The sequence below is a fragment of the Erythrolamprus reginae genome, chromosome 1 (genome assembly GCF_031021105.1).
Source record: "Erythrolamprus reginae isolate rEryReg1 chromosome 1, rEryReg1.hap1, whole genome shotgun sequence".
Taxonomy (NCBI): Eukaryota; Metazoa; Chordata; class Lepidosauria; order Squamata; family Dipsadidae; genus Erythrolamprus; species Erythrolamprus reginae.
The window spans coordinates 406,333,305-406,353,592 of NC_091950.1; the positions used below are offsets into that span (position 1 = coordinate 406,333,305).

The 20,288-nt window shown below is 38.4% G+C and overlaps 1 protein-coding gene across 1 annotated transcript in view; it reads left to right on the forward strand.

Moving 5' to 3' along the window:
- Positions 1–20,288, forward strand: part of GTF2I (general transcription factor IIi) — a 98,287-nt gene that overhangs the window by 18,901 nt on the left and 59,098 nt on the right. Inside the window, 8 exon segments of the mRNA XM_070735230.1 lie at positions 277–383; positions 3,811–3,949; positions 5,125–5,259; positions 9,664–9,847; positions 11,123–11,151; positions 11,805–11,850; positions 13,251–13,294; positions 15,435–15,500. Coding sequence (XP_070591331.1) covers positions 277–383; positions 3,811–3,949; positions 5,125–5,259; positions 9,664–9,847; positions 11,123–11,151; positions 11,805–11,850; positions 13,251–13,294; positions 15,435–15,500 — 750 coding nt within the window.

Sequence of the window (20,288 nt, forward strand, 5' to 3'; positions counted from 1 at the left end):
GTCTTATACTGAGTGGTAATCAAATGTCGAGTGAGAAAAATGGAGAAAGATTTGGAAAACAAGTGGCTCAACTGGTAATTGTCCAGTAACTTTATTGCGTGACTTTTAAGATCTTCATTGATAAACTGTAGCTCCTCTCCCAAATCATCTTCTGTAAAGTGGTTCTCATTGTGTGTGTGTGTGTATGTGTGTGAGAGATGTTCTTTGTCATAGGAGAGTAAATTTCCTTCTATTCAGGTACAATTTTAACTGACAGCAGTTTTTTCTTCTCTGTAGCAAAAGTAGCTCAAGCAGCAATGGCAGCAGTAGCATCCATGCGTGATGAGGACTCATCTGAAAGCAGAATGGTGGTTACCTTTCTCATGTCAGCCCTTGAATCAATGGTAAGATACAATAAGATCTGCTGTACTATGATTTTCCCCACAGGGCTTATATCTCCAGGGACTTTTATATATACAGTATGTCCATCTGTTTCTCTTTTTTAAAAAAACATTTTTTATTGATTTTTTAAAATATAAGACAGAACAAGACAAACAACATTTAACATGTATGGGAGCTATCATTGCTCCACTAAGCGTAGAAGTCTTTTTAATTAAAAAAAAATTAACTAATTATAATTAGATCAATACAGAAAGATAATGTGCGCTGAAATTTTATGAAAAAGTTCACACGAGACGTTTGGACAAAGAGAACAGAAATGTTTATTCTCTCTGGGTATACCAAAAACGGTTTGCAAAGCGGGTACTCTTCCCAAGGGAAGAGACACTTGTACAGAAGCTAAAGAGCAGGTTATATAGAATTTACAAATCACAAAGGTACATAGAATTCCTCAACTTATCATAGGGGTACACAGAATTCCTTGCCCAAATATGGTCCACATCCTGCCTCCCTCTCCCGGAGATGAATAGCACCTTATATGGTTTATTGGGTAAACAGCAAACATTTATCTTGTTAATCAGTAAACATTTATCTTGTTAAAAACAGATCCCAAAATGACAGTCACAAGATAAGGAAAAACAGGAAATCCTAATCTTGTTACAGACAGAAACTACAGACAGCAAATACTGATATTCTTAAAATAAAACTTAAATTATTTTATACACAATGGATTTTTCCTTCAATAAGAATTGTTAGTAACATATCTCTTACTATACTACTATGGTATAAAATCTACACAATTCAACATTTTTGTTATATCATTATAGTTAAAATAATCACAATCAATTAATAAAACTAAAACTTATCCATTATGTATCAATATACTATGTATTCTACTTAAAAAAATTAATTTTTCTATAGTTATTTTTATTTCATTAATAATCTTTGTTAGCATTCCACCAAGTATATACTTTCTCCCAAGTTTTATAAAACTCTGTTTCCATTTAGTTATTTAACCTTCTCGTCATCATATCTAATTCTGCACATTCCATAATTTTCTTTAAAACTTCTTCGTCTTTTGGAATTTCCTTTTCTTTCCATTTCTGTGCAAATGCAATTCTTGCCGCTACTAATATATGAATTATTAAATAGTATATTTCTTTTTTATATTTAATATCAGTAATACCTAGTAAAAAAAATTCTGGGGTTTTCTTAATTTCCTTATTTGTGATTTCTTTTAACCATTTTTCTACCTTATTCCAATAGTTCTTAGATTTTGGGCAGGTCCACCATATGTGAAAATATGTGCCAATTTCTTTTTTACATTTCCAGCAAATAGGAGAAACGTTTGGAAACATCTTTGAAATCCTGTATGGTGGAAGGTGCCATCTATAAAACATCTTAATTTGATTTTCTTTGAAGGAAATTGATTTGGTTATTTTCCAGTTATATAACCATACCTTTTCCCATGTATCTGTTTCTCTTTAATCATCAATTCATTTGTAAAACAGACTAGAAATATTTGACAGTCTAGAGTCTCTAGACCATAATTTCCTCACATTGCATCAGATTATAGTACAGGTAGTCGTCAACTTATAACAGTTCATTTAGTGACCGTACGAAGTTATAATGGCACTGAAAAAAGTGACTTATAACCATTTCCCACAATTACTGTGGACTATAGGGATGCTGACCATTGCATCCCCATATTTATGGCAGTTGCAGTTTCCCAGGGTCATGGGATCCCCTTTCACAACCTTCTGACAAGCAAAGTCTATAGAAAAGCAAGGTTCACTTAAATTGTGTTACTAATTAAACAACTGCAGTGATTTACTTAACAAATGTGGTAAGAAAAGTAAAATGGGGCAAAATTCATTTAATAAATTTCTTACTTAACACAAATTTTGGCCTCAATTGTGGTTGCACGTTGAGGATTATTTGTAGAGGAAAAAATATGAAACAGATTTACTCATCTGACTCAAGTACAGAAACCAACAGTATTTGATATTTCCTATATAGAACCTTTTTCATTCCAGTTGGATGTGGTCTGAAAGTCAATAATTCTCAGCTACAAGAAACAAATGAAAAATGTTTCCCTTCTCATCCTCCTTTGCATCTTGAATAATAGTTATTTCTTACATGCTTTTACAAGTCTCTTTCATAATCCATCATATTTGGCAATGAAAATACAAAATTTGGGGGGGTTTACTTAGTGCCTCTATTTTGAGTAATGTTATTTCTGCAATATAGGCATGTGAATATGAACAATCAGTACTTATCAGGACCCGCATGAGACTAGTGTTAGTCAAACACTGCCAGACTAATGTTTGAAAGGGACTTTGGTTCTTACAGAATGTTTCCCATTAACATAAGAACATAAGAAGAGCCATGCTGAATCAGGCCAAAGCCCATCGAATCCAGCATTCTGTGTCACACAGTGGCCCACCAATTGTCCATGGGGATCTTGAGCAGAAAGAGAAGGCAAGACCTTCCCTTTCCCCTGACCCCCAACAAATGGTACTCAAGTGAATCCTGCCCGCCTCAACCAACATAGAGGCGGCACATGGACATCCATTGTATTGCGTGTGCCTTTGCTAGAGATATGGCAGGTGATTAGGATCCTTCATTTGGTTTGTAGATGAGTCTGCACCATTGATTAAACAAAATCAAATAAAATCGAATAAATTAAAAACCCTTAGAAATTGTACTTTGATTTCTAATAGCATTTCCAATTTGTCATAATTGAAAGTGGCTAAATTTAATTTTCAAATTTCAGTTTTAAGAACTGCTATTGTTAATGCCTGTAACATTATTTCAGTAAAATGGGTTATTTTTCACTGTTATATGCTGCTCAGTCACATTTTTGTGAAAAGTGATGAGCATATAAATATGGTAAATAAATACATTATTTAACTAACTGCTACTATGGCCTAGAGGTGGAGCTCTTGCCTCACAATCAGGAGGTTGTGAGTTCAATCCTAGGGAGAGGCAGATGTAGGATTCCTGCTTGAACAGAGGGTTGGAATAGATGAAGATGACCTGCAAGGTCCCTTCCAACTCTGTTAATCTGTAATTGGTAAATATTAACTATGCAATTCTATATTTTACTATATTGTTAATATTAAGAAAGCAGTAATTGTGAACAAAGAGGAATATTGTGTAAATCTGATCTAATACCCAGAGCAATACTGTAGATAGGTTGTCACATTTTTTAATTGCTGGAACACTTTTATATTGTTTGCATAAGTCACAGTTTGTGCAAGTTTTTTCTAATAAAAGGTTCTCTTTGCAGTACAGGTTGTAGACGTGGTTTTAAAAAATAAAGCCATGCCAGAGAGCAAAAAAATATTAAAAGAGAATACATATACATTTTCATATTAAACTTTAGATCTTGCTGTTACAGTTCTAAATGGCGATCTTTTATTTCCATAGTGCAAGGAGCTTGCCAAGTCTAAAGCAGAGGTTGCCTGCATTGCTGTGTATGAAACAGATGTGTTTGTGGTGGGCACTGAGAAAGGAAGAGCCTTCGTCAATACGAGAAAAGATTTTCAGAAGGATTTTGTGAAGTACTGTAAGTCTGAATCAAAAGCTCACAGACTTCTTGTGCAGTTGATTAGAATCTGCACACACACATTTTTGCTCATGTAACATTCCTTTTATGTCTAGTAATACTGTAAATAAATAAGGTGGGCTATTTTGGGAACATTCATGCAACTTCTGTGCCCATTTTCTGTAGCAAAAGGGAACTGACTATGCATTTGGTAGCATTATATTTTCCCCCCAACAGAAAGTAGTGCAATATAATACTGTATGTCTTACTATAATCACAAACTATGGCGCTGAGTATTGAAAGGATCAGTGAGGAATGGTAGGAAATAATGTTTATTTATTTATTTATTAGATTTGTATGCCGCCCCTCTCTGTAGACTCGGGGCGGCTAACAACAATAATAAAACAGCGTATAACAAATCTAATATTTAAAATAACTAAAAACCCTTTTTAAAACTAAGCATACACACAAGCATACCATGCATAAATTGTATAGGCCTGGGGGGAAAGGAGTATCTCAATTCCCCCATGCCTGACGACATGCTTAGATTATGGATTAGTAAGGACATTGGAAAAATGTCCAGTTAATGGATTTTCACAAACAGAATATTGATATCTCATTTTCTCTAAAAAGTGACCCCCCCAAAAAAAAAAACCCTTTTAAACATTGTATATTTAAAATTAGACCTTTACATATGTAATAATAATTTACTGAAGTTCATCAAAGCAGTATCAAACCCATAATGCAAGTCTAAATAATACCTTTTTCCTCAAACAACTGTATTCCTAGAGATTTAATTCAACAATGCTGGTTGTGTCATAAACTTTATTTTATATGATTTATTTTTTATACAGCCATGGTGACATAGTGGTTAGAATGAAATATTGCAGGCTACCTTTGCATTCCCACTGCCAGGAGTTCAATCCTGACCAGTTCAAGGTTGACTCAGCCTTCCATCCTTCCAAGGTTGATAAAATTAGGACCCAGATTGTTTGAGGGCAAGATGCTGACTCTGTAAAACCATCTAGGAAGGGCAGTAAAGCACTATGGAACAGTATATGTGCTCTTGCTATTATTGGGGCAAGATGGTGTGAACACAAGAAATAGGATATCTGAGAAAGGTCATAATATATGGATAGACTTGTAATTTAAATCAGTAGTTTATGGACAGCTTCAGATTTCATAATTCTTCCTAGGTATTAATGAAGAAGCAAAAGCTGTAGAATTACAAAAGACAAAATCATCCTCTCTTGATAGCAAGATGACTGTGGATATTGTGGAAATGGAAGCTCTCAGGAAGTCTGTGGAAGATTATTTCTGTATTTGCTACGGTAAATATTTAATTTTAAATGCAAATTGCTTTTTAGAGCAGAACTATGATGTTTCTCATTCTAGATTTAAATGCAGTTGATTTTGATTTGAGGAAGGCAGTTAAACCATCAAGATAGAACACATGGTTTGAATTCTAATTCAATGATGAATGTGAGTTGCTGGCTGTTTCATGGGATTGGACCTAATTATCTGGGTATATATAGCCTGCTTTATTCCTTTCAAGAACTTGAAAGGTGTTATATAAATTCCTATATAAATAAAATATACATTGTACATAAAGTTAACCTCATTATAACTAATATAATGAATTAGTTCTTGAGCACATTTTTTTCTTTCCAAACCAGCAGAATGTTGGAAAGAACTTAGGTTAAAAAAATCTTGCTCTCTGCCTTGATTTCAGCAGGAAAACTGAAGACCAAATTTGATGGGATGAAAAAAACCCTCAATTTGACTGCTCCAGAGGGGAGAAACATCCCCTCCAAAACCTTACACACTAACCTTGGTTAGAGCCATACATGTAGGTAATATATGCACATATGCTGAGTTCCTATAGAAAAAGTGTGATATGGATATGTCTACACACAGATTCAACTGGTACTTCTTCCGCCAAACCCTTGTTTTTAGGATTGATTGATTTACAAATTTATAACTAAACCCCACAAAATCAAATATGGAGGATAAATGGTTCCACAAAGGATAACTAGGGGTCAAGGCTCACTAAAATAATAAAGACTGTTAATCACATAGAGGATAAATGCACCTTTGAGGAAAGAGTTTCATAATGTGGGAGATACCACAGAAAAAGCATGTCATAATAAAAAATAAGGCTGATGCTAAAGGGTGATACTTTCTTTTGAAGTATACCAGCTTCTCATTTAAAAGAAAAAGAGGAAAAAAGACCAGGAATCTCTGTGGATAATTAGTTATGTTCACAGTGCCAGATCAGAGGAACTCCATTGGGGATCTGAGGGCTAGTGAATAGTTAAACTATTTACCGTATATACTCTAGTATAAGCCAACCCGAGTATAAGCCAAGGCACCAGTTTTTGCCACAAAAAACTGGGAAAACTTATTGACCCGAGTATAAGCCGAGGTTAGAAAATGCAGTGGCTACTGGTAACTTATAAAAATGGAAACAAATAAAATTACATTAATTGAGACATCAGTAGATTAAATGTTTTAGAATATTTATTTCAAAGAAAACCAGTAAACTAGCTCTGTAAATTTAAAAGAGGGTAAACAAAAGCAATCTGGTATTTGAAGTTGAAGTCCACAAGCCATAATCTTGTCAGGTTTTAAGACCCTTGTACTTCTAACCCTAACCCAGGGGTCTTTAAACTTGACAGTTTTAAGGCTAGTGGACTTCAACTCCCAGAATTCCTGCATCTCTTGCAACAGACTGGCTACCGGTAATGAGAACTGCCTGATCGATAGGATTTATATGGTACTCTAAAAGGTGGTCGGGCGGGGAGAAAGGTCCCCAGAGGACTGGGAGAGGCACACTCACAAAATACTTTCGTAGCACAAAAGCCTCAAATCTCCCTCACCTGAGCGCAGGAACCGTTGTCTCCATGGCAAGCACTTCAGGAGCCGAGCATGGGAACTGAGGGGAACCACGCATGTGTGGGCGTGCACTTTTCCAAGCAATAGCAACAGATTGCATTGCTCTGAGAGTTTGCAAGAGATTGCGTTGCTCTGGGAATTTGCAAAACATTGCATTGCTCCATGCATTCGGAGCAGAGGGCACCAAACAGAAGTGGCCAAACAGAAGGACCAGGATTCCCATTTCTGAGAGTCGGACATGGGGATTGGGCGGGATCAGGCTGCGGAGGTCGTGCTTTCCCCCCCTCTGACGCCAACTTCCAATTAGGAAAGAAAGGCGATGGGAAGCCGGTGAGGTCAGGGGCAGTGGATTCCTGCTTCTGTCTTCTCACACCCCCCCCCCCCAACCTCACCGGCTTTTTTCCCCTCGCACACAAGCAAAGGAGCCAGCCAACCACTCCAACGGCGCGCGTGAGGGGAAAAAGGCAATGGGAAGCCAGTGAGGTCGGGGGCGGTGGATTCCTGCTTCTGTCTTCTCGCACCCCCAGCCCCCACCTCACCGGCTTTTTTCCCCTCTTGCATGCCGTCGGAGCTGTGGGAGGGGTGGGGTGGGTGCCTCCTCTCCCCGGCTCAAACAAAGGAGCCAGCCAACCGTAGTCCCGAGAACTCCAGCCTTTGCAGGTAGAAAAGCAATTTTTTAAAAAAAAAACCCTTGAATTTGCCTTAAAGGCGCCTTGGCGCCAGCATCGTTTCTCCGCATCACCCTTCTTTTCTAATTGAAAGTTGGAGCCGTGGAGGGTGGAAAAGCGCGACCTCCGCAGCCCAGTCCCTGCGTCCGGCTTTCAGAGATGGCACTACTACCGTGTTTCCCCGATAGTAAGACAGCGTCTTACTTTCTTTTTACCCCCAAAAGCCCCCTACATCTTACTTTCGGGGTATGTCTTATATGTCTCTCTCATTCTCTCTCTTATTTTCTCTCTCTCTTTCCTTTCTCTCATTCCCTCTTTCTCTCTATCCTTTCTATCTCTCACTCTTTCCTTCTCTCCCTCCCTTTCTCTCCTTTCTCTCATTCCCTCTTTCTATCCTTTCTATCTCTCACTCTTTCCTTCTCTCCCTCCCTTTCTGTCTCTTTCCTTTCTCTCATTCCCTCTTTCTCTCTATCCTTTCTATTTCTCACTCTTTCCTTCTCTCCCTCCCTTTCTCTCTCTTTCCTTTCTCTCATTCCCTCTTTTTCTCTATCCTTTCTATCTCTCACTCTTTCTTTCTCTCCCTCCCTTTCTGTCTCTTTCCTTTCTCTCATTCTCTCTTTGTCTCCTGGGGCTGACTGTGCCTGCCCTGCACCCCCCCACCGCGGAGGGAAAGCATTTGGCATCGGCACCGCCAACCCCCCCTCCACGAGCAGCAAAAGCCTAAGCGTTGGAGCCGAAAGGCAAACAGCGCACCCCGCCGCTTAGGCTTTTCCTGCTCCTGGAGGGGGGGAGGATTTTCTCCTCCCCGCCCCCCCGGCAGCCAAACGGCGCTGAGGCTTTCGGCATCGGCGCCCACCCCTCCAGAAGCAGCAAAAGCCTAAGCGACTGGGCACGCTGTTTGCCTTTCGGCTCCGTCGTTGAGGCTTTTGCTGCTCGTGGAGGGGAAGGCGCCGATGCCAAAAGGCAAACGGCGCGCCCCACCGCTTAGGCTTTTGCTGCTCCTGGAGGGGGGGGGAGGATTTTCTCCTCCCCGCCGCCCCGGCAGCCAAATGGCGCTGAGGCTTTCGGCATCGGCGCCCACCCCTCCAGAAGCAGCAAAAGCCTAAGCGGCGGGGCGCGCCGTTTGCCTTTTGGCGGAAGAGGAGAGGGAGCGGATCGGGCTGGCAGTGGGATGGGGACTGCGCGCCCATGGAAAAGGGCGCGCGGGGGGGTATTTTGGGGTCCGAAGGCAAACAAGACAGGAGTTGCCATGGAGAGGACTTTGGAAGTGACGCCGGCTGCTTTAAAATAATAAATTTACTCAGCGGTAAGTTCTGTGGTGTCTTTCAGCGCTTCCTTAAAAAAATGGGGGTGGGGGAGAAGGAAAGAAACTGGTACAGCAGCCGGCGTCACTTCCAAAGTCCTCTCCAAGCAGAGGATGCTACCTCTCCAAGCAAAGGATGAAACCACAGCCGGCTCCAGCGGAGGCAGAAAGTGACTGCAGCAGCGGCCAGCGGACGCTCGCAAAAGCAAGCGTAACAGAAGCGCAAAAGGGAGCCAGCGAGAGCAAAGCCGCCGTGATAACTCGCTTAGCTTCACTTTCCGTCCCGTCCCTCCCCCTTCGCCGCGCGAGGTGGGCGCAGAGGGGTGTTGCCTTCGCTAGAGAGGATCCGGCGGCAATACCCCCCGTGTTTCCCCGAAAGTAAGACATATGTCTTACTTTCGGGGTATGGCTTATATTAGCCGACCCCCCTGAAACCCCCGATATGTCTTACAATCGGGGGTGTCTTACTATCGGGGAAACACGGTAAGCACTACATATTTACCAGTACACAGACAGCGATGCCCTCCCAAAGGCGCCCCCAAAGCTACCTCAGCCATGAAGAGGCGGCACCTGCCATAGCTCCCTCACCCACCCAAGCCAGCAATGCCTGCTGGGCTCCCGTGGGCGCCCTCTTGTGGTGACTTGTCAGTGACCCGAGTATAAGCCGAGGTCGGGTTTTTCAGCCCATTTTGGGGGCTGAAAAACTCGGCTTATACTCGAGTATATACGGTATTTTATCTACATAGAAAGACTTACTAGCTGATTTTTGTTTCAGAACACAATCAAAGAGAATGGCATGTTTGCTATTTTGTTGATTTATGAACAGAAATGATACCTCATTTGGTACAAATTGATTTTTTCCTATCTAGGTAAAGCTTTAGGAAAATCAACAGTAGTTCCTGTGCCATTTGATAAGATTCAGAGGGATCCATCTGCTTTGATAGTACATGGGCTTCCTGAAGGACTTGCTTTTAAGCATCCCTCCAGCTATGATGCCTCAACACTGAAGTGGATTTTGGAGAACAAATCTGGGATCTCATTTGTCATCAAAAGGTTCAAACTGAATTTTGTTTTCTATTTCCTGAGATATTTTGAGCTTGCAGCAAAATGTTATTAAACCACTTTGCATAATAAAATGTAAATATGGGTTATTAAAGCCATTTAATTTTCTAGAAGGACAGCTATTCCCATGTAGAAATAGACTCCCATGAAAACCTATGCAGATTCCTGGAGAACTCTTCCCAAGAAGACCATATCCTTCTTAGTTCAAAAGACCAAATTTGGGAACAGATCGGATGCTTATATGATGAGGATAGATCATTATCACTACATATTTTTTCTCTTCAGATAATTCAATAGCAGTTAGAAACCTCTAAGAAATAAATTGTTCTGGCATTGGAAAAAAAGAACATTTTTAGTAAAGAACAATGATTTCACAGAATCAAGACTTCTGTATAAAGTTGTAAATTAATTTGTAAAAGTATGGAAATTTCCTTTCTAAAACTGAGAAATTATACTATTCAGCTATGAATCAGATGTGTTTATTTATGATACTATTTCCACCATTTCTTCATTTTCCTTCTATGGTCCAAAATAGTCCTTGTTACATTATATTTCTGTGGGGTTTTGGTTTGAGTGCCAAAAGGGTGCATGATAACATGCATGTGCCCACACCCATAATGAAATGCCCTCGCCCGCTCATGCACACAACCCCCCCCCCCCCGTGTTGCTCCCCCTATGCATGCGCACAAATCACTGAAGCCTCTGCACTTTTGGTAGGCCCGTTTGGCTGTTTTTTGCTCTCCCCAGGGTTTAGGAAAGCCGCCGTAACCTTGGAACGGTAAAAAACAGCGCAACGGGCCAACCAAAAGTTTGGAAATGAACTTCCAGTTGACCCATTGGGCCATTTTTTGCCATCCCCAAAGTTCAGGAAGTTTCGTAAAACCTGAGGAGGGGGGAAATGGCCAGAAAGAAGCCCAAAAATCAGTTGACCAGCGTATGCATCCACCCTGGAGCTGACATAAAGCAATGCCTCACATGTCCTCAGATATGGTTCCGTGTGCCATAAGTTCATCATCACTATTATAGTGGCCAGAAATGGCCAGAAAGAAGCCCAAAAATCAGTTGGCCAGCGTATGCATCCACCCTGGAGCTGACATAAAGCAATGCCTCACATGTCCTCAGATATGGTTCCGTGTGCCCTAAGTTCGTCATCACTATTATAGATGGTTGTAGGGAATATGGGGAATCTGATCTGAACCCTCTTTATTCCATTATGTTTATAAATAGATCTTGTAGAATAATAGAATTTGTTCTTTCCTTATGTAGGCCTTTCCTTGAGCCAAAGAAACTTTTAGGTGAGTCTTAATTTGATCTAAATTTTTAAAAAAATCATTTTCTATACAGTATCAATTATATTTCTGTAGTTTTTTAAAAAAAAGATGTAAGGTGATACCTGAAAAGAAGTGTACAATACTGAAAGTTCTAATTTTTTCAGCCTTTTGTGGGACCAGATTAATTTTCGGCATTCCCTCCCCCCCGGGCATCTCATGCATGAATTTATTTTGGGTACTCTCTTATAATAAAGTATTGTTGAGAAGCTATATAATTGTCTCAGATATTGCAGACCTTAAACTGTATGGCTGTGGAAAGCCCGGACGGAGAGAGAAGACGACTTTGTGCATAAGCATTTAACACAGCACTTCTTTTCAGATAATTAAAGAATACCATTGCCACAGAGTCTTCATCATTAGAATTTGGCGGGAGGTACAAAATTCTCTTGACAAAGTTCTGAATGAATTTACAGAAAAATAAAAGTGGATAGTCCAGATATTTTTAACACAATCAAGAGCTATCGATACTAAAAGGAACTGTAAAAGTTCTATACAATTACATAATAACAGGAAAAATGAGTTTTCTTCTTCAACTGTATTATTTTACATTCCCATATATATTCTGTATTCAGCTTAATATTTATGTGTGATTAGTTTCTTTTTTCATTTTTTTTCAGGCCGTCTTTCAGATTCATCACACATGATGACATCTCCAGGTGTAAGGTATAAATCAGTATGGCTTTTAATTGTTTTTCCTACAGCTTTTCCACCAACAGTATTTTTCCAGTGGCAAAGCATGTGACTTTGCCACAGTATTTCTGTCTTTTAATTGTAATTCACAAGTCTGTTGATGACAGATTTGTAAGATTGTCATAACAATTGTAACTCTAAAATTTTAATTTTATGGTTTAAAATTAGGGTTTGAGTTACCAGAACACCTATTATTGGCTTGTGCTAATCATCTAATGAGGATTTGGGATTGAGTTGCACGTGATGCGATTGTCTAAAAGTTTGCTATAACTATTTTAAGACTCTTTCAAAGTATAGGAAGTCTGGAAAGAATATTTCTTTTAGCATCCTGGAGAGCCAGTTAGTGAATGCTCATTTAGTTGAATCAAATGACAAAATAAGTTCATATAGCATTTAGCAATAGCATTTAGACTTATATACCTCTTCACAGTGTTTTACCAGCCCTCTCTAAGCAGTTTACAGAGAGTAAGCACATTGTCCCCAACAATCTGGATCCTCATGTTACTGACCTTGGAAGGATGGAAGGTTGAGTCAACCTTGAGCCTACTGAGATTCGATCTGCCAAATGCTGGCAGCTGGTGATCAGCAGAAGTAGCTTGCAGTACTGCACACTAACCACTGCACCACCGAGGCTCTTATGATATGTTATACAGTGATACCTTGTCTTACGAACTTAATTGGTTCCAGGACAAGGTTCGTAAGGTGAAAAGTTCATAAGACGAAACATTGTTTCCCATAGGAATCAATGTAAAAGCAAATAATGCGTGCAAACCCATTAGGAAAATCCAAACTTTAAGGCTTAAAAAAAAGTGGCAGGCAGACAAAGTGAAGGCTAGCTGAATGGAGACGGACAGTGAGGAGAAGCAAGGAATGGAGGTCCTAACGGCTAACGCCGCCCCAAATCTCTCCCAAAATCGCCCCTTCAAAACCTTCCTACGTTGCCCCAAATTCCTCAAAAAATTGCCACTCCAAAAGCTTCCTATCTTGCCCCAAATCTCTCCAAAAATTGCCACTCCAAAAGGTTCTTATCTTGCCCCAAATCTCTTGCCCCAAAGTGGCAGGGAAATGGGGCAGCTCCGGAGTTCCCCACCTTAGGTGCAAGCAAAAGGGGGCGGGGAATTCCCATGCAAGCAAATGGGAAATCCCGTCGGTGATAGTCACAAGGCAGGGGAATCCCTTCGGCAGTCAGAGAGTGCATGCGCAGTACAAGAGCCCATGGGCCTGGGCTCAGGTTCGTAAGACGGAAAGGGTTTTTAAGATGAGGCAAAGAAATCTTAAACCCTGGGTTCGTATCTCGAAAAGTTCGTATGACAAGGGGTTCGTAAGACCTATCACTGTACTCACAAAGAATTGTCTATTCTCTGTTTGTCTAGTTGCTCTTCCATTTCAGTGAAGACTGAGCCCAATGAAGATTCTGGTATGCATTTCTGTTTCTTTTGAAAAAAATACTAATTCCTTGAACTTACAATGATAGTGTTCACAGTAGTGTGTGAATTGACATCAATCTATGTCCTCGGAGAGGGGCGGCATACAAATCTAAATAATAAATAAATAAATAAAATAAATAAATTCAAGTATCTCTACTGTCAAAATTCTGAAAAGCTTTTTCAATATTTCTCTCAAATGCAAGTGCATTTTCCTAATATACATGTTTTATTTGAATTTCTCAAATATATATACATTTTTAATATAAAGTAGTCATTGATTTTTTTAGTTATTTCCAAATTTCTACTAATGAGCTTCATGGCCTAGCCAGGCTACAATTACATTGTAATTAGTGGATCTTGAAAATACGTCTTTGCTAGGAATTTGGTGTGGTCCTAACCTTTCATAATAATTATAAGAAATATTTACACATGGGAAATTAAGGCCTCTTCGGGTGCTGCATTTCATTGCCACTGTCATTTGAGGTAGGTCAAACCATAAAAAGTATTGCCATTACTAAAATATTTACTTGCAAATGTAATTTTTTTAAAAATGACCCCCCCCCCCCCCCAAATGCAGATTTCTGTTTTCCAGCCATGAGTTGGGTAATTGACTGGCCACACACCTTTTCAGAAATAGTACACACTTTGGGGGTCTTTATTCTGGGTGTAATTTCTTAAAAATGTAAAGGTTTAAGCAAAAATAAAGCATTTGAATGTAAAAATAAATAGAAAAATATAAATTCCTTTTCATATTTTGGAGTCTTTTATATACTGCACTACAGGCCAACAAAATTATTTAAATAGTAATATTCATTCATAAGACATGCAATAACAGAAAAACTTTGTGAAGAAATAATATCTGATACAGTGACTAACAATTCTTACCCATTGCATTATGTAAGGAATGTAGTATTGGCTGTGGTTCAGTGTTTCAATGTAAAAAATTATTGAGCTTTCATTGATCTGTATAATTTTTGTTACTCATAACTAGTGATTTGTATGTATCCTTAGATACATGTGATTTATCTGCGGCAACAGTTGCTGCAGAAATATGGCAAATGTCATGTGGGTATTTTACTGATTGTTTCTAGCTATGCTTCTTACTTGGACTGAAATAAATATGTACATACTTTGTTTTTGGTTGATTTTAAAATGGAGTGATAGGCTGGATAGGGTTTGATCTGATAATTGTCAAGAAGAAAAAAAGTACAATTCCCATTTAGGTGGAGACAGCATCCAGGAATAGGAATAGGTTAACTTTGTCTGTAATCCTATTGGACTGAGTCTGCAGAAGTCAATGACATGCCTCCTCCTCTCTCTCTTTCTGCTTTTTAGACTCAGTCATAGGCTGGATCAGATGTGTTGCAGAATTCTTAAATTCCTGGGTTCTAGCTTCAACTTAAATTGAGTATTTCTCTCTTGTAGCAGTTCTATTCAGCTTTTCCTTTCCAGCGTGAAAGGCTTTTTTGCCTGATACAATAGGATAAGATTTCCTGCTTTGGTATGTCCTATTCCTGGATTCTGTCTCCGCCTAAATGGAGAAGGGTCATTGGTCTTACCTGATAACACTCTTTCACATGGAAACAGCATCCAGCTCCACCCTAAAGTCATCCGGCCCTGGCTCCATGAGGATTTCATTCTCCTACTCAATGCAACACAACAGTCTATATCAATTCCTTCATTGAAAAAACAGAAAGAGAGGACGAGGCATATTGTTGACTTCTGCAGACTCAATTCAATAGGATTATAGATACAATTAACTAATTCCTATTCCTGGATGCTTTCTCCACGTGAACGAGAAGCAGTGTATCAGGTAAGACCAATGCCCCTTTTCTGGCAAGATAGATGAATGGAGTTATAATGGTGATTAGTGCACTGTTGGAAAATCAGATTACGGATAGATTATGGTTGCTAAGAGTCAGCACTGACTTTGATGGCACATAATCAGTTATTTTAAAATATTAACTTTGTTGAGTGTCCATTTGTTGCATAAATTTGGGCTTAACATGTTAATTGCAGTTAACTCAGAATTTGTTGATATTTTGTATGCATATGAAACAGCAAAGGGTGAGCATTCATTTAGATTCCTAATTACCCATGTAAATGGAATATTAATTGTTTCTATTTCAGGACTTGAGATGATAACCGTTAAAGAAGAATCAGAGGACCCTGAATATTATCAGTTTAATATTCCAGGTAACAGAGAATGTAAACCTTCTTTTATACAGTTTGAAATCTTGAATGGTAAATTATGCAGGCAGAAAAACGGAATGAAGGACAACGTAGTTGAAAAACAACATAAGGTTTTGATTCCAATATAATCATATAGTACTTGAAGCACAACTTGTTTTGGTTTAGGTGACTCTTGTCTTGTTCCTGCTCATTTGTGTGCTACATTTGCTCCTTAGACACCTTTGTCTATCTCCCTCTCCCCCATTTGTGGGTGTTTGTGGGTGTTTTAAATAAATTAAAGTTAAATATAATAACTACCCTGTCGCTAGTCAAACTTGCTGTTAAATGCTAAGTATTATAAATGTGCCGTGTTGGAGAGAAGAATGGAAGAATAGTCTGCATATGGCAATGCCATATGAAGCTTATATACCTCAACACTTTATCAATTTTTATTAATGATAGCTATCAAAAACTATGTTATGTTTTATTTAAAAGACAAAGCCACCCTTGTTATGGATCATAAGTTTGATCTGCTTTCAAATCGCAAGTCATAAAAACACCATAAAAACTTCAAGTTCCTCCCAAGACAACAGCCCACACATATATCAATAATAACTTTATCAGGCTCTACCACAATGCTTGACATAAGCGCCAACTTTTCAAAGCTTTCTAGAAAGCTAAATAGATAGCAGCTTAGCAAAGTTCAGGAGAAAGAATGTTCCAAAGCTAGCAAAAAATTTCTTCCTATCAAGAAGACACTTCCAAGGTGAAGCTAGACGGCAGAAGACACCTTATCTGTCCTGGCGAAATAATCACTTTGCTTAAAAATTACGGGGATGAGACGTAATACAAAATAAAAAAGACAACCACAGCAATTATTTATTAAACTTAAGTGTATTCAGATTGTTTTTGCCCTCTTGGAATATCCATTTGGAACTGGCATTCTCATTGCAAGCTGTATTTACATGGGATTAGCATGGATTAGTTGACATTGTTTGCTTTGTCTATTAAGGACTAATGGAATACGTAAATTTATAATGGGACTTTTGCAGTAACTGTATACAAATTATTCTGAAAACCATTTCAAAGGACAGCATCATTCAACTTACCCTATCAGAGACATGGATAGCATATAAATTCAATAAATAAGTAATTGTTGAATAATCCCACCCTAATGTAGTTTCCTGAGTCTAGGATTTAAAATAAAGGCACAGAATTGAGTGACCTTTACAAAGGTAAGCAGGTCTAAATCTGATTGGCACTTGGATGGGAGACCACCTTAGAGCCCACTTTTATGTCACACTAAACTTTACAATGGAAGATAAAGATTTTATATTATTAAAAAATGTAGTTTCAGTTCTTCCTTCCATAATTTCCCTTTATCTTCCAGGAGGTAGTTTTAATGAAAAGCTAGTCATATTCATTATCTTTTGTCGTGGTATTTCTTCTTTCTCCTTCTTTCCTTCCCCTGACCCAGATAAGAGTTTTACTGGTTTGTAGTGACCTTAAAAAAAAAAAAGACCCATTCTGAGCAAGCTGCTCTGCAAGGAGACAAACATTGAGTATGACGAATGCTAACTGGACAACTGTCCAATTGTGACCCGCCGCCTAGTGTTGGCATTGCAAAACATCACAGCAAGATCGGTTTGCACCAGAATGCTGAAAATAGTGTGTATGAGGTGACAACAAACGGTATAGGAGGGAAGTATTAAAGCATGGATATTCCTTAGAGAACAATATCAGCCAAGAAATAATGACATTACAAAATGCTTTGCTTACAGATACCTTCTTTCATGTCTTGAGGATAATACCACATTGCTCCGTTCCCCAATCTCCTTCGTATAGTCCTTGAAGCCTTCAGTTATAACAGAGGCAGTAGTGAAATTCAGTCATAACTTTTTATTAACGGCAAGCTATGCATGTATAGGGATGTGGGTCCTTTGTGTAGATTTTCCTTTGACTTCATTATATTTTATTTCATAAAATTATATTCTATTGCTTTTATTGAACAAAATAAAATAGTAGTGATGGTGATATGCATTGTCAAAAAACCCCCTAAAGTTAAAAGTTAACACAAAAGTGAAACAATATGACAAAGAAAAATATATAAAATAATTGCAATTTCAATGTGTATTTAATGCAAATTAATCTAATGCAAATCTTATTGAAGTACATATATATTTCTGTACACTATCCTTTTTTTAACTTCCTCTTTTCCGAAGAAACAGGTCCCATATTTCATTATACTTATTTATACAAGTGTATTGCAGCATTGAAAAAAAGAAATTTATGACTCCATTTAGTCAATGGATTGAACACCTAATTCACTTATGAAGCTATGGACATACGAAACCTATTGACTTTAAAAAGTAGCTATTAGGATTATAGAAGAAAATATACAAGTTGGGCATTTTAAAACAATTTGTTAATATGTAACTGGCTTTTTTCAAGGATCAGCATAGTTCTTACAGAGTTGAAGATTTTTTGAAGTACCCTTAGACATTTTCCACATGGAACCATAAATTTTAAGCAAAATCGTATGGTGCAAATCTCATGAGACTTCAGTGCATTGTCACATTAAATTCCAAAAATTTCATGATTTTTTTTTTACAAAAATTGCAGAATAACTTCCACCTATTTATTTGAAAAAGGGCAAAAAGAAGCCCTTCGCGGACAAAGCATACCTAACTGAAAATTCATTACTGTTCTAAAATGCCTTGAATTTGGGAGGTCACCTTGGATAAATAGACATTATATACAAACATGAATCATTAATAAATGGTCCCAGTAGTATAGCCAGAAGACTATACTCCATCTTGCTTACTGCCTTGATGACACTGGAGAGTGTTCCTGCCTTTATATTTCATCACAGTTTTCTCTGTTGATGGCGTTTGTCATGAGATTAGTAGTTGGTTAAAAGTCCATTATATACAGAAGAAAAAGGATTGCTGAGTAATAATTGTCCCCAAGAAAATAATTGCATGTCTTGCACTGTGATGCTGCCTAAGAAAGTTATCTGTCTTTCTTGCTGCATTGGAAAAAATCTGAAATTCAAATAGAAATGAAAGGGCGTTCAAAATGGAAATATCCAATGGCTTTCTGTGCTTTCCGAGTCAAATGAAAATTTTAAAGTATGGACAAAAAGGATATTTAAAATGTTGTGGCTCTATTTAGGTAACAGGTCAACAGAGAAAACTTACCAACAGTTTAGTGTTATCTGAAGTGACAAACTGGTTTATACAGTTCATTAAAACTGAATTGGAAGCCATGGGTTTAAAGTAAATTTTCAAAACTCTACGATTTGGGCTGACCATATGATAGTTGATGGATTGTAATTATGACCACTGCTTGACTGCCAGTAATTGTGTACAAATATTAGTGTGTTGAATGAATAGGCAGCTTTATATTTTATTTATTTATTTATTATTTGGATTTGTATGCCGCCCCTCTCCGAAAACTCGGGGCGGCTCACAACAAGTGAAAAGACAATCTAATACATAATCCAATTAATTAAAATATTATAAATTTAAGAAAAACCCCTATACTAACATACACACACACAAACATACCATATATAAATTGTTTTTATTTTTGCTTGTTTTAATGGTGCTGAAATGGTATGGAGTGCAATACAATTTGCTGTCATTCTAAGATCCAGCAGTAAATGACTCTTGGAATTCTTTACACTGCTGTAATTCTTAATTGTATTTCCATGTCACTTTAAAAATGCTGAATACAAATACTTCCCATAGATGCCTACCACAATCTTCTCACCTACCATATTTATCACACTATAAGATGCATCCCCCCCATAATGGGTGAAAATGTCTGCGTCTTATAGAGTGAATGTTGTGGGGGGGGGGCGGGTTGGAGCGGTGGCAGTGTTTGCTGTTTGCCGCCACCAGGGAATGCTGGCGATTGGATCAATTGTTCTAGGTGGCGGGGATCCCTTACCATCTGGTGGTGATATCTGCCGCCTAGAACAGCTGATAGGTAGTGTTCCGGGAGGCCAATCCAACCACCTATAAGCTACTCAACAGCAAAGGTTTGAGTGTTCCCTGGTGGTGGTGACAGTTCAGTTGACCAGTGGTGGGCACAACGGAGTGGAGTCCTGACAAGCTATGTGCTGGGTCTGTGATAACATGCTGAATCTGACCAGGCTGTTTGCTCCAAGGATGCTAGCCAGATGAATACCAGATGGATGCTGGGAGGCAGAGGCAGCTCTCCCCCCCGCTAAAGCTAACGTGCACCTTATGGCCAGGTGCATCTTATAGTGTGAAAAATACAGTATTTAGAAAATGTATATGGCCACTCATTTGAGGCAAATAATTCTAGATGGTAACAATATAAGCAATATAAAGACCTGGCTCTGCCGGCAGGCCTGGGACCGTTGAGCAAATGATACATCTTTTAGACCCGGCCACAAAAGATATGAATGTTTTTTAGAAAGGGGTTTTAATTGTTCTTTTAACTGTTTTTTAGATGTATTTGTTGTAAGCCGCCCAGCGTCCTTCAGAAGTTGGGCAGCTTGTAAATAAATAAAATTAAATAATAAATAAGTAAATAAATAAATAAATAAATCTGAATAAAAAACATAATTAATAGCAAATATAATAATAATAATTTATAACAATTTATTAGATTTGTATGCCGCCCCTCTCCGAAGACTCGGGGCGGCTCACAACAATAATAAAAACAATGTTACAGTGGAACAAATGTAATATTAAAAGAGAAAAAACATATAAAACCCCATCATTTAAAACCAAACAACACATACATACCAAACATAAAATATAAAAGCCTGGGGGAGAT